Source organism: Dasypus novemcinctus, chromosome 8 (assembly GCF_030445035.2).
Source record: "Dasypus novemcinctus isolate mDasNov1 chromosome 8, mDasNov1.1.hap2, whole genome shotgun sequence".
Classification (NCBI taxonomy): Eukaryota; Metazoa; Chordata; class Mammalia; order Cingulata; family Dasypodidae; genus Dasypus; species Dasypus novemcinctus.
Window position 1 is genome coordinate 120043638 of NC_080680.1, and position 12422 is coordinate 120056059.

The 12422-nt window shown below is 38.9% G+C and overlaps 1 protein-coding gene across 1 annotated transcript in view; it reads left to right on the forward strand.

The window, feature by feature from the left end:
• Positions 1-12422, forward strand: part of GRIN3A (glutamate ionotropic receptor NMDA type subunit 3A) — a 187177-nt gene that overhangs the window by 122877 nt on the left and 51878 nt on the right. Inside the window, exons 5-6 of the mRNA XM_004471276.4 lie at positions 1426-1541; positions 9608-9759. Of these exons, the coding sequence (XP_004471333.1) occupies positions 1426-1541; positions 9608-9759 (268 nt within the window). The remainder of the gene's footprint in view (positions 1-1425; positions 1542-9607; positions 9760-12422) is intronic.

The following is a 12422-nucleotide window of genomic DNA, read 5'->3' on the forward strand; positions in this document are numbered from 1 at the left end:
ATCCTTTGATTGTTTTAGATTCAGCTGAGATGTTTGTGATTAAAGTATGTTAAGATTAGAGCTTTGATTCAACCATGGCAGTAGGGCATGACTCAGGGTTGCATCCCCACCCCCTTGGTGGGCTATATAAAATGGACACTCACTCAAGAAGACACCCAGAAGAAGACACGGGAAGAGAAAGAGCTCCATAGACACAGAAGAGGAGAGAACTTGGTCATATCAGTCTTGCCATGTGTCATAAAGGGGAAGGCTCAAACAGCTAAAGCCCCAGGAGAGCTGAGCCATTTACCTGGTAGTTTGCAGCTGAAGACACCAGGGCCCTGAACAGCTGAAAAGGCCTGGAAAGAAACAAGCCCTCCAGCCTATAGCTGAAATGGGAAGAAGCTGGGCCCACAGAGCCTGAAGAGGAAGAAGAAGGCTGAAACTCATAGAGAATGGCAACCATCCTGCTTCAATACATGGCAACAGACTTGGGTGATAAAGTACCTCTTATGGTACCTTGAGTTGGATTCTTTAGGGCCTTTGTAACCGTAAGCTTTTACCCCAAATAAATACCCTTTTTAAAAGCCAACTGATTTCTGGTACTTTCCGTCAGCACCCCCTTGACCAACTAATACAGCATCTGTTAGCAGCTTAAGCCTAGCCAACTGCCCATCACTGATACAGTCTAGGGTCACCTACCTTAAATGTTTCTCTCCTGACTTCTGACTGAGATGAAAATGAAACATTAATTTCTGAAGATACATTAATAAATCAGGTCATTATGATCTATTATACAAGCCTCCCTTTCCACATATTGAATGCTATGAGTGCTAGACCCCTTACTTGTATTCCCTTAATATCTACTCCTAAATAAGAAATAATGCCTAATCTCTGAAAAATGTAATAGTGGTCATGATAGAAATAAATAAGAATTTCCACACACTGATTGATGAGTCCACCTGGCTCCAGAACTTAGTACGTATGAAACCTAGATCAAATTACCTGAACCTGATGAACCTCAGTTTCGTTATCTGTTTTTACTCACCTCATGTTTGTTTTGAGCATTGAGTGTACCTGAAACAAAGAATAGAATTCCTAGCCAAAGAAATCACTCAGTAAGTATAAGAGAAATGCACCTTCACCATGTCCTTTCCCATTCCCTTCAGAGTCGCTCTGGCTTTGTTGTGGGATTTAGGGGTAATGGATAGGACTGTAGATAACCCTATTGGAAAGACATCATGCTCATGTATAAAAGCATCTGTTTTCCTGCTCTGTACTCTATAGGTCAGTGAGATGCCAAGAAGCCACTCAGCTGCTAGGAAGCCTGTGCTGCCCCTAGTTTTCAGGGCCCTGTCCCATAAATAAACACCAGCTGTCCACCTTAGTGCTTTCTGCACACTGATGAATCATTGTTTGCTTTTCATTTCTTGGTCTTAAATATAGGAACGATCCAGAGAAGCTAGACGCCTTCATCATGGACAAAGCCCTTCTGGATTATGAAGTGTCGATAGATGCTGACTGCACCCTTCTCACCGTGGGGAAGCCATTTGCCATAGAAGGTATTCATCAGTCAGTCTTGATTCATTTTTACTCTGGATAGGCTCAGTTTGCCAACCTAGCAAGTCACAACTGCCAACGTCAGAGGCAAAGAGCTATTCATCTTCCTTTGTTTTCAAAGGAAGCATGTAGCTATTAAGTTGCTGAAGTTGGGAGTTTATTTTTCACCTACTCAACAAATAGTTATTTATACAACTGTTACGAAAAACTATTGTTGTTACCAAATGATACTGCTTCAAATATCTGAAAGTGGTGGTCACAATGTAATAAATGGGAATTTTGATTCTGATTTAATCTATGTTTTCTAATGGCCAAATCCTGTTATGAATCTGTTGCAGAAAACTAGGATCATTACATTTTACAACTGGAAGAAACCCGATGTCAATCTAATCCAATCCACTCATTCTAGACAACAGAAAACCATGAATACTACATCGCTTCTTCATAATCATACAATTAGAATATAAATTTCATGATTCTTAATTTCAGTGTTTCCCCACCATTTAGAAAATGTTAGGGAAAAAAAATCTCTATACATAACCTAGTACCCTTTATGGCCTACACAAAACCTTGTTTGGGACCTCAGGTTTGCCTTCCTTGCAACTGGCAACAAATCTTGCTTCCAATTTGATCAACCAATCAATCAGACTCCAGGACCAGAGAAGGATTGCTTTGTCAGTAGCTCCTCTCATTCTTGATGATGGTTGATATATGGAGCTGATAGTTTGAACCAATAAATTTCACATCTCCCAACTTCCAGCTTCCCTTTCCTGACAATGCATGCTGACTCTCACTTGACAGAAAACATTTTGGCTTGAAACAATTCCATGGGGATGCCCAAGTCCTGTTTCTTGAAACCAATAATTTTCTGTAATTATCTAGACAATTCTGGTTCTAATTTTCCAACCACAGTTGGTCTCTGTCTCCCCTAAACACATTGTCAGATGTTTTTTCACTTGGAAATTTGTTTTTTTGATGAATGAGAGTGTAACAGCTGATGCTGTTTCTTGGGGCCTTCTTCTAGGAGAAATCCATCTCCTTTCCAGGCAAAGTGACCCTCACCTGATCCAGGCATGGGAGAGAGATTCAAAGGTAGTAGTATTTTTATTTAAGACTACAGTCTGAGATAGCAAAGGCACAAAAAAAGAAAATAAAAGAAAAAGAAAAAGCTGGAAAGCTAAAAGAACATTCATCATGTAATCTGTTTTCATGGGAAAAAATGGAAAAATTCCCATTTTTCTGGCATCTGGGGATATGGAATGGGTGTTGTATTTTATTTCTGTCCTAGATGCACTGGATAATTGAGATCCACTAGCCATTAGCAGCTACTAATAATGAATCATCTGTAGCAGGCATAAGAATGAGAAGCTCCATTCTCTACCTTTGTCTTCAGGGGGCAACCCTATCTTGTCAAAAGGCAGTAGTGAGATTGTGTGTTTGCCTCTGCTAGACCCCAGTGCCAGATGCCACGCAATTAACTCCCCACTGGTTTCCTGTTTATATTTCCATCTGTGCACATGAGACTTAGTGCCTTGTAGTTCCCATCATCTCTAGGAACCACATAGTTTTCAGAGGATTAACACAAAATGGCGCATGGAAGGAAGCTCTCTCCCTGCAAGAGAGAAGAAAGACAACAGGTTTGAAGAGAGGGAGCTTGCTATCATTACTGGTTTATTCACAAAGTGAATTGGATACAAATCAGAAAATTTAATTCAACAAGTCCACAACCCGAAAACTGAACCTGATAAATTAAGTTACAAACAACACTATGATACAGAAACTAGTAAAAGTCTTGATTGCTGCTTTTTTAAAAAATTGTCATCTCATAGACATTTAGGGAAGTATTTATCTCCATGAAATTTTTAAAAATATTATGTGTTTTCTGTAACAACATTTAGGTTTCCTGAATGTATGAAAAATGTGGACTTTATTAGTAGGCAGTTAAACTGTATTGGTATAAAACACACACATACACACACACCAAAGCAGTCTATGAACAATATTTACCTATTTAACTTAGGGTAATTTCTTTAGTTTGCAAAAATCTGTCAGGAGCAATATACCAGAAATGGATTGGCCTTTACAGTTGGGACTTATTAGGTGGCAAGCTTACAGTTTTGGGACTGAGAAAGTGTCCAAATGAAGGCATCATCAGGCAATGCTTTCTCCCTGAAGACTGGCACATGGAGGCACCTGCTGGTCTCTCCCTTCTCTTCCGGGTTTCACTGCTTCAGCTCCTGGCTTCCTCTCTCCCAGGTTCCATTGATTTCAGCCCCTTGCTCTTGTGGCTTTCTCTCTGCTCCTCTCATTTTTTCTGTCTCTCTCTTGCCATATGCATCCAGAATACAAAAGACTCCAGTAGGAGGATTAAGACTTACCCTGCATCACACCCTACAGAAGTAATCTAATCAAAAGGTTCCACCTACAATAGGTTCACACACACGGGATGGATTAGCCCTAAGGACATGATTTTCTGGGGTCCATAAAAGCCTCAAACTACCAATGTTTCATTCAGTGTCCCTTCACAGGGTCTAGTACAATGCTAGTTGTATAACAGTTATGTAATAAATAATGTATTACCTTAGGTAACTCAGGAGATTAGAGTTGAAATCTTAATTCACTGACTAGTGTAGTTAACCAAAAAGCATTCTGATAGTCTATATATACTTTTCAAGTATTTAAATAACTTTAAGAACCAGTCAGGAAGGTAAACAGAGTCCATTGATTCCTTCATATTGAACACACATTCACTCTGTCTGTTATTGATATTACACCGAAGCACTGTGACAACTGCCTACCCCCAACTTCATCATTCTGCATGTAATTAGGCTTAAAAGGTCAAAGTAAGCCACATGAGAAACAGTGGCTCCACACTGACTTTGAAAGGGAACCCATTGCCACAATCAGTACACGGCAGAGCAAAGCTCTCACGAATTCAAGAGCATATGGAAAGTCTTCAGTCACACTAGGTACCATATGCCAAGGGCAGCAAAGACATCATGTGCTTGGGGGAAAAAAGGAGGTATGGAGATCCATGAATACATGTCCCAAAGTTGTCCACTGGACCTAACTGACAATAAGGGTCAAATGAGGACAAAGAACAATGGGACCACGCAATAATGTTTTGTGACCTTTCTGCCAAAGACCTTCCCCTGTTCTTGAGTTTGTTCTTTCACTTGCTCTCCAATAGTTATGGAATATGGTACCTGGAATACCAGCTTTGGAGACAGGGAACCTGGGTTAGAATAGAGTTACTGTCACTAACTGTGCAAAATCGGGAAAGTTACTTAACTTGTTCTTCAGATTCCTCATCTGCATAATGAGGGTATTAATAGTGCATCTGTAATAGGATTGTTGTGTGGATTAAGTAATATAATGCATGTAAAGCATGAAGAAGTTCAGTAAGTTACTTTTATTGGTATATTGAATTAGTACATTGAGACTAGTTAGCTATAAAATTCTCCCAGGATTGCTTTTCCATGTATCTCAGCTTTCTCATACACTTCTCTCCCCACTTTGATGTGGGCAGACAGAGTAAGGGGAACCTGTTTTTTAAATCTCCTTTAGCATTGGGACTATTACAGCATGTTCCTAGCCATTGTGCCAGAAGCTTAATGTGGTCCTCCGAGGACAGACTACAAAAATGAATGGATCTTTCTTCCTGGAGTCTTCTTACCCCTAACTGAGACTTTGTTTTCAAAATATCTATCTTTCAGTGACATTTCAAGATTCTTTCAGTTGCGAATTTCTAATCACACATTTGGTAGCCAAAATATGTTTCCACCCTCCTTAGCTGAGTAAAGCTGATTTATCCATGGGGAAAAGATCAGGATTCTATTCTGAAAATTGTTCTCTTGGGCTATTAAGCTGTATCCAATTTCCAGAGAGCCTGATGCCTTCATCTTTAGGGTTGAAGGATTCCATTTTGCTTCATCCATCAACCACAAAATAGCCATCCTCGCCTTTATTGCAAAGCCACATTTCTAATGATAATGAAAACAACTCAGGCTGCTAAGTTGAGTCAGCAATTTAAAAGTAAGAATTCTTTGACCAATGAAGACAATCAAATTTGAAAAGCAAGTGATAAGGAGGACAGGAATGAAACATTCAAGGTTTTACTTTTTATGTTTCTAAATAAAATGGATTTTTATGCCTTTAACATGTACCCTTTGTCGTTTCCACATAGATTTTTTTTCCTATTTCCCTTGGTTCCATATGCATGGTTCATTTTAATTAGAAAAGAATAATACATGCTAAAAAGTCATTAAATTCTCAACATTTAATATATGGCATCCTATAACGTAGTAAATTAAAAAGGATAGTAAGCTATTTCTAGCAGTCAATTGGAATTTAACAGAGACATGATGAATGAGAGTGATTTAATATTTATTATTTTCTATGTAACAATTTTTTATAAATGTCACTGTAACTTCAACATAGCTTTTTCCCCAGGATAAAATCTGGGGAATTTTGTGGTACCAAATTCTAGTTTTAGAATGTGTGCAAGATTTATCATAAGTATTAATTTCAATTTATTAACTTTCTTATCATATTTTTCTGTCTCATCCACCAAAATTACCTCTATCAATTATCAATCTAGATGCCTTCCCTTATCTATTCATGGCCAGCTCTTCCATTCCTCTCCACTTCCTCATCATAGTATCCATCCTCCTCTTTGAGTTCTAATCATTGTATTTTACCTCTATTGAATTTATCTATGGCACATCCACCTTTTGTTTTTTTCCAGAAAAGGATGTGTAACTTTCTCCAATGTTGTGTAATTTACATATTCCTCATCCTTCCCTCTGACACCGTAAGCTTTTAACAGTAGACTGTATCTCTAACTTAACTTGGAAACCTCTATGGCACTTGACAGAGTGTCTGGCACAAAATAATTGTTTAGCATGCATTGTGGAATTAATGAATAGATGAATGGGTATTCAATAAATGCTTGTCAAATGAGCAATGAAAACAATTCTGTCATTATTACACTAATCTGGGCTGGAATTATTGGCTTTAAGAGAATATTTTAGGAGAAACAATATAGTCAGGGAGGATCCTTGCTAGATCATTTCCTCACGTAATCATATACCAGTTAGGGCTTGTACTTACACTACACCCACACAACCTTTTGAAAAGCTTAAAAACAAATTCTGCCAATGAATAATGCATATTAGTGTTTGCTGAAAACAAACCATCAGTTTACATAATGGTGGCTTTTTACTGAGTTATCTGGTTTGGGAAAATCATGTCAATATGGCTATAGTGAAAGGCTGTGCTGGGAGTCGGGGTGGGGGAAAATAGGACAAGTTTTCCCTTGACTTGATCACATGTTATAATAATGTGATGGAAGCAGCAGTAGCTTTAGAATCAGACAGACCTGTTTCCAAAGGCTGACTGCCCAACCACCAGTGTGTGACCTTGCCCTGATTATTAGTCCCTAAGGAATGCTGGTTCTCCGTGGATCATGTAGAGATTAGATATGTGTGGAATACTTTTGGGCACACAGTAGGTCTCTGTATCTAGTAGGTACTATTAGAAACCCAAAGTGATTTAAATAAATTAGGTGCCATGACCTAGTGCAGTCTTAGTCTAAGGCAGAGTTGACAAAATGAGAAAATATAAAAAGATTTATTATAAGGCAAGACATGGTATATAGTAAACCCCAATAAATATTAGAAATTATTGCTGTTGTTGAAAACAACATGTTTTATTTATATAAAACCAAGTTTATTCATCAAATCTGGCCTAATTATCCTGACCATTGATCCACTCCCTCCAGATGGCTCTAAGTCCTCCTCCTATGTGCTCTTATGCCCCCCAGTTCTTCTCCCGCATGGAACCCCAATTGTAGTGAAATCAATCATGTGTAATAGCTGTCTCCCCATCAGAGTGTGTGCTCCATGACAGCAGTGCCTCGTTCACTACAAAATCCTTGCCACTTGGCACAGTGCCTATTCACTCAGTAAATATTTATTGAGTGAATGAATGTGTAAGTAGGTAAGTGAGCAATTGTACTCGTGCCTGGTTTTGTGCTGACCCATAAATAAGTACCAAATAAATGTCTGTGGAACTGAATGTTCAGTATTATTCATTATAATACTAAGTTTCCTAAAATTTCCTAAAGAAAACTGGCTACTTTCATATAGTTACCCACTGTAAATATGTTATTTAATGATAACATCTGCAGAGAACAAGCTGTCCCTCTAGTCTTTTAGTGTCTTGTCTTGCCTTTCAAACTAAAACTAGTAGGCACAAAACAGGCACTCAAAACAACTGTTTGAATGGAAAATTCTAATCACGCTTTTGACACTGTCATGATTGCCTTGACTGCCCATTATTAAGCAACAAAGTTTTGGGTGAAAAATGTAGCTCTTTAAAAATCAAAAATTTTTCTGCATTATTTATTTCTTCTCTTTCCTTGGTTATATGTACATCTCAGCCTCATATTTTTTAAAAAAGGATTTGTGTATCTGCATAAAAAGAAAAAAAGAATGCTCTAGGAAATGAATTGGAAGTTAGAAAAAGTATAGAAGATGTTTGTTTCCAGTAAGTATTTTGGATCCTTGGCAGTTTTTAGTTTTTATCTGTGAAAAGGGAATCAGCCATATTTTTAATTTATCTCCTGCAATCATCTCGAGGGAAATATATATTTTACCAAGATATCCAATGGCTAAAACAGAATGTAGTTAATTAGCCTCTTTCATATGGCTCATCAAAGAGATTAATAGAGTAGTAACCATTAGGAGAGTGAGCAAAGCCATCCTGGAGTCAGAGAGAGAATACAGAGTCCAGGTTGATTAGTAAAACTCTGACAACAAATTACATCCATCTTTATGCTCTTCCCCCATCTATTCCACTGCCTCCCCTGAGCTGAGTAACCACCACCCTGAATCTTTGGTTTATTATTCCCTTATTTTTTTCTAAATATGACTTTATCACTTACATAGGTTCCTAAAAATATATTGTTTTGTTTTGAATGTTTTTTCATTTACAAAATGGATTCATGCCACGAGTAATCTTTGGAGATTTCCTTTTTTCACTCAATATGCTATCGCTAAGGTTCATTCACATTACTGCAGGTAGTTCTATTTCATTTATTTTATATCATATAATATTCTAATTGAATGAATATTCGATCGTTTATTTATCCATTCTCTTCCCAATAGACATTTGGGTTGCTTCTACTGTTTGCTATTATGAACAGTGCCTCTAAGAACACTTTTTTTTTTCATCAAAAAACTCTTATTTGCCATTGGAGTATATATATTTCCATATGTAAATATTGTACATTCATTTAGATCATCATCTATGCTGCAGCAAACTTCGATGTGCTGGCAGAGTTGTTCTTTGGGAATGTGCTTAGTAGTAGAATTGCTGGTTTAACTAGAGTATTTACATGTTCAACTTTACAAGACACTATCAAATTGTTTTTCCGAAGAGTTATATCCATTTACATTTCCACAAGCAATGTATAAACAATCTCATTGGTCTGCATCTTCCCCAACACTTAGTATTATCAGACTTTTTTTTGAGAATCATAGTTAGTTATTACAAGTTTTTGTTGATGTTTTAGTTCTCATGCTGTGTAGTGTGTTCACATGGTCTTATTACATTGTTAGAAAAGAAATAAAATATAAGTAAAAGAGGGCCTTGCATGACTACTGATAAGAATATGTAATAAAACATAGATATGCTTAATACAATTTTGTGTACTTAAGGTCTAGAGAAGGAGTTGGATGAGAGGTAGACAGGGAGTCCCAGTCCTGGTAGTTCTTGCTTCTAAGGAATATCTCAAAGGGAAGGAGAGAAGGCCTTGGAATAAAACATTCCAGGGGTACACTGTGCACAGCTCCTTCATTCTCTCCTTTCTAGACTCATTTCATCTACTCAGAGATATAGCAGATCTAAGGGTTACCATATCTAAGAACATCTTCGAGTCCTTTGAAGGGGGAGAAGATAAAAATTCCCCTTCTTTTTATCAAGTCTGATGGCAGTATCACCCAGTGTGGTGGCAACCTCTCCAGAACAATGTGAAATGCTCACCTGAAATTGTATTTTCCCCTAGGATACGGCATTGGTCTCCCACCCAACTCTCCACTGACCTCCAATATATCTGAGCTAATCAGTCAATACAAATCTCATGGGTTTATGGATGTACTACATGACAAGTGGTACAAAGTGGTTCCCTGTGGCAAGAGAAGTTTTGCTGTCACTGAGGTAAGGAAAGACTGTTGATGATGTTGATGCTCTATGTGTCTTTACCTTGAATAATATGGGGAAATGGAAATGCTCTTACCTGTGCCTTGTGGTCAACAATCTAGGCTCTTGCATCTACCAGGTCTCCCCATGACATTTGGGTTGTTCCTAACTTCCTCTGGAGAGTGACCATTCCTATAGCAATTTACAATGAGACATATTTATCTTAGATTCAAATGTGATGCTATTTTGATAAGTAAATATCTAAATTTTCACTTTTTTCCAATACCCTATATCCATAAGAACAGAAGAAATGCAGTTCTGAATTAGAATAGCATTTGAGATGACTGTTTGGTTTGAGCACGAATTACTGGCCATGATGTGGACTTCAAAATGTCATTCAAAATCTAATCAAGGCTTTGCTGACTTCCCAATGGTGCCTGTCCAGTGATGAATCCTTTGTGGGTTTAGAAAAATAGCCATTCCTTAGCCAGTGATTCTTAGACTGCAGATTCAAAGATTTTTAATCCTGAAAGCAACCAATTCCCTCTTTTACAGATGGTAAGCTTAATACTGTGTTAGTTTGCTAAAGCTGCTGCTGCAAAATACCAGAAATGGGTTGACTTTCATAATTGGAAATGTATTAGGGTAAAAGCTTACAGTTTCAAGTATGTGAAAATGTTCAAATCAAGGTATCATCAGAGATGCTGTCTCACCACCAAAGCATGGCTGCTGGTCAGATCCTGGGCTGCTGCCATGTGGCAAGGCAAAAGAGTGGCTCTCCATCTCGGTCTCTGCCTTCTTCTCCAGGCTGCTTTCTCTCAGAGCTCAGCTGTGGATGTCAAGGACATGGCAGGGCTCATTTCTTCAGCTTTGAGCTGTTTTATGGGCCTAGCCTTTCCAGGGCCTCTTTCCATGCCTCTACTCTGCTGATTTAGAGCATATACAGTCTCCAGGCTTCAGGACCTGCCTCAGCCTCTCGGGGTGTCTTCATATTTCTGCAGGCAATCCTCTCTCACATGTCAGGGTTAAAATGATGGCTGTCCTTCTCTGTGTGTTTCTTATTTCAGTTTATATAAGACTCCAGAAGAGGATGGAGACCCAACCTGGGTCACGCCTCACTGACATAATCCAGTCAAAGGCCCTAAAGCAATCTAATCAAGTGATCTAATCAAAAGTTCCCTTAACTAATCTAATGCAATCAAAGGGTCTCATAACCACAGTAAAGGATTAGTTCAAAGAACATGATCTTTCCTGGGATTCATAGAACTTCAAACTGCCACAGATACCTAGAGATAATAAGTGATTTTTCCAAGGCACATAAATGTCACAATCCACTTCTTTCTATGGGAGAATTCTGCCTTTAAAATGCATTTAGAAAGAAAACCCAGAAATTGAAAGAGTAAGAGAAAAGACTGAAAAGGTCTAACCAAAGCTACAGACTCAGGTATTTAAAAGAGAAGTCAAACAATCCAGTACAAATTCAGCCTGAGGTTTAAAAAGAAAAAAAAGCTAAGGCCAGAAAACAACAATGATTTTAGAAAGCATCTATTTGCCAACAGCTTCCAATTTTATATTTCAACCCAGACCTTTCTTCTGCACTCTAGAGCCATATGTTCACCTTCCTATTTGACACCTCCACTTAACTGTCCTACACACATCTCAGATTTAGCTTGTCAAAATTAAACTCCTGGTCTTCCCTCCTAAATTTGTTTTTCTTCCTATGTTTCCTATCTTGGTATAAGTCACCTCTGTCCATCCTGTTACTCATTCCAGAAACTGGCAGGGATCTTTAATGTCTCCCCTGTCTCACCCTCTGCCCCCATCAACAAGCATGTCTTCTCCTCCCATAAAACATGCCTCAGGGAAACGGACTTGGCCCAGTGGTTAGGGTGTCCATTTACCACATGGGAGGTCCATGGTTCAAACCCCGGGCCTCCTTGACCCATGTGGAACTGGCCCATGTGCAGTGCTGATGGACGCAAGGAGTGCCCTGCCACGTAGGGGTGTCCCCCGCGTAGAGGAGCCCCACGCGCAAAGAGTGCGCCCTGTAAGGAGAGCCACCCAGCACAAAAGAAAGAGCAGCCTGCCCAGGAATGGTGCCGCTCACACAGAGAGATTACACACAAGATGATGCAATGAAAAGAAACACAGATTCCCATGCCGCTGACAACAACAGAAGCAGACAAAAACAAGAACACTCAGCAAAATGGACACAGAGAACAGGCAACTGGGGGGCGGGGGGAAGAGGAGAGAAATAAATTAAAAAAATATATATGCCTCAAATTTGGCCATATATTGCCATCTTCACTGTTGTCACTGCAGTCTCAGATATCTTCTTTCACCTGGACCACTGCAAGAACCTCCTAACTGGTCTCTGTTTTCACTCTTGCCTCTCCAATCTCTTTTCTAAATAACAAATCAATCCTCTGTTTAGAATCCTCCCTTGATGTCCTATGGTAATGAGAGCAAATCTGAAATGCTGAACGTGGTCTACAGTGGCCTTTGGGACCTAAGCTCGGTCTGCTTCAACCTTACCACATGTCACCTTCCTCCTTGCTCATGTCAGCCCCACCACACTGACTTTTTAGATGAAAATACACTAGTGGCTTTTCTGCCTTGGAGTGTCTGCACATGCTAAGATTCTTCCTCAAATACCCTTCCCTCCAACATTTGCCCAGCTA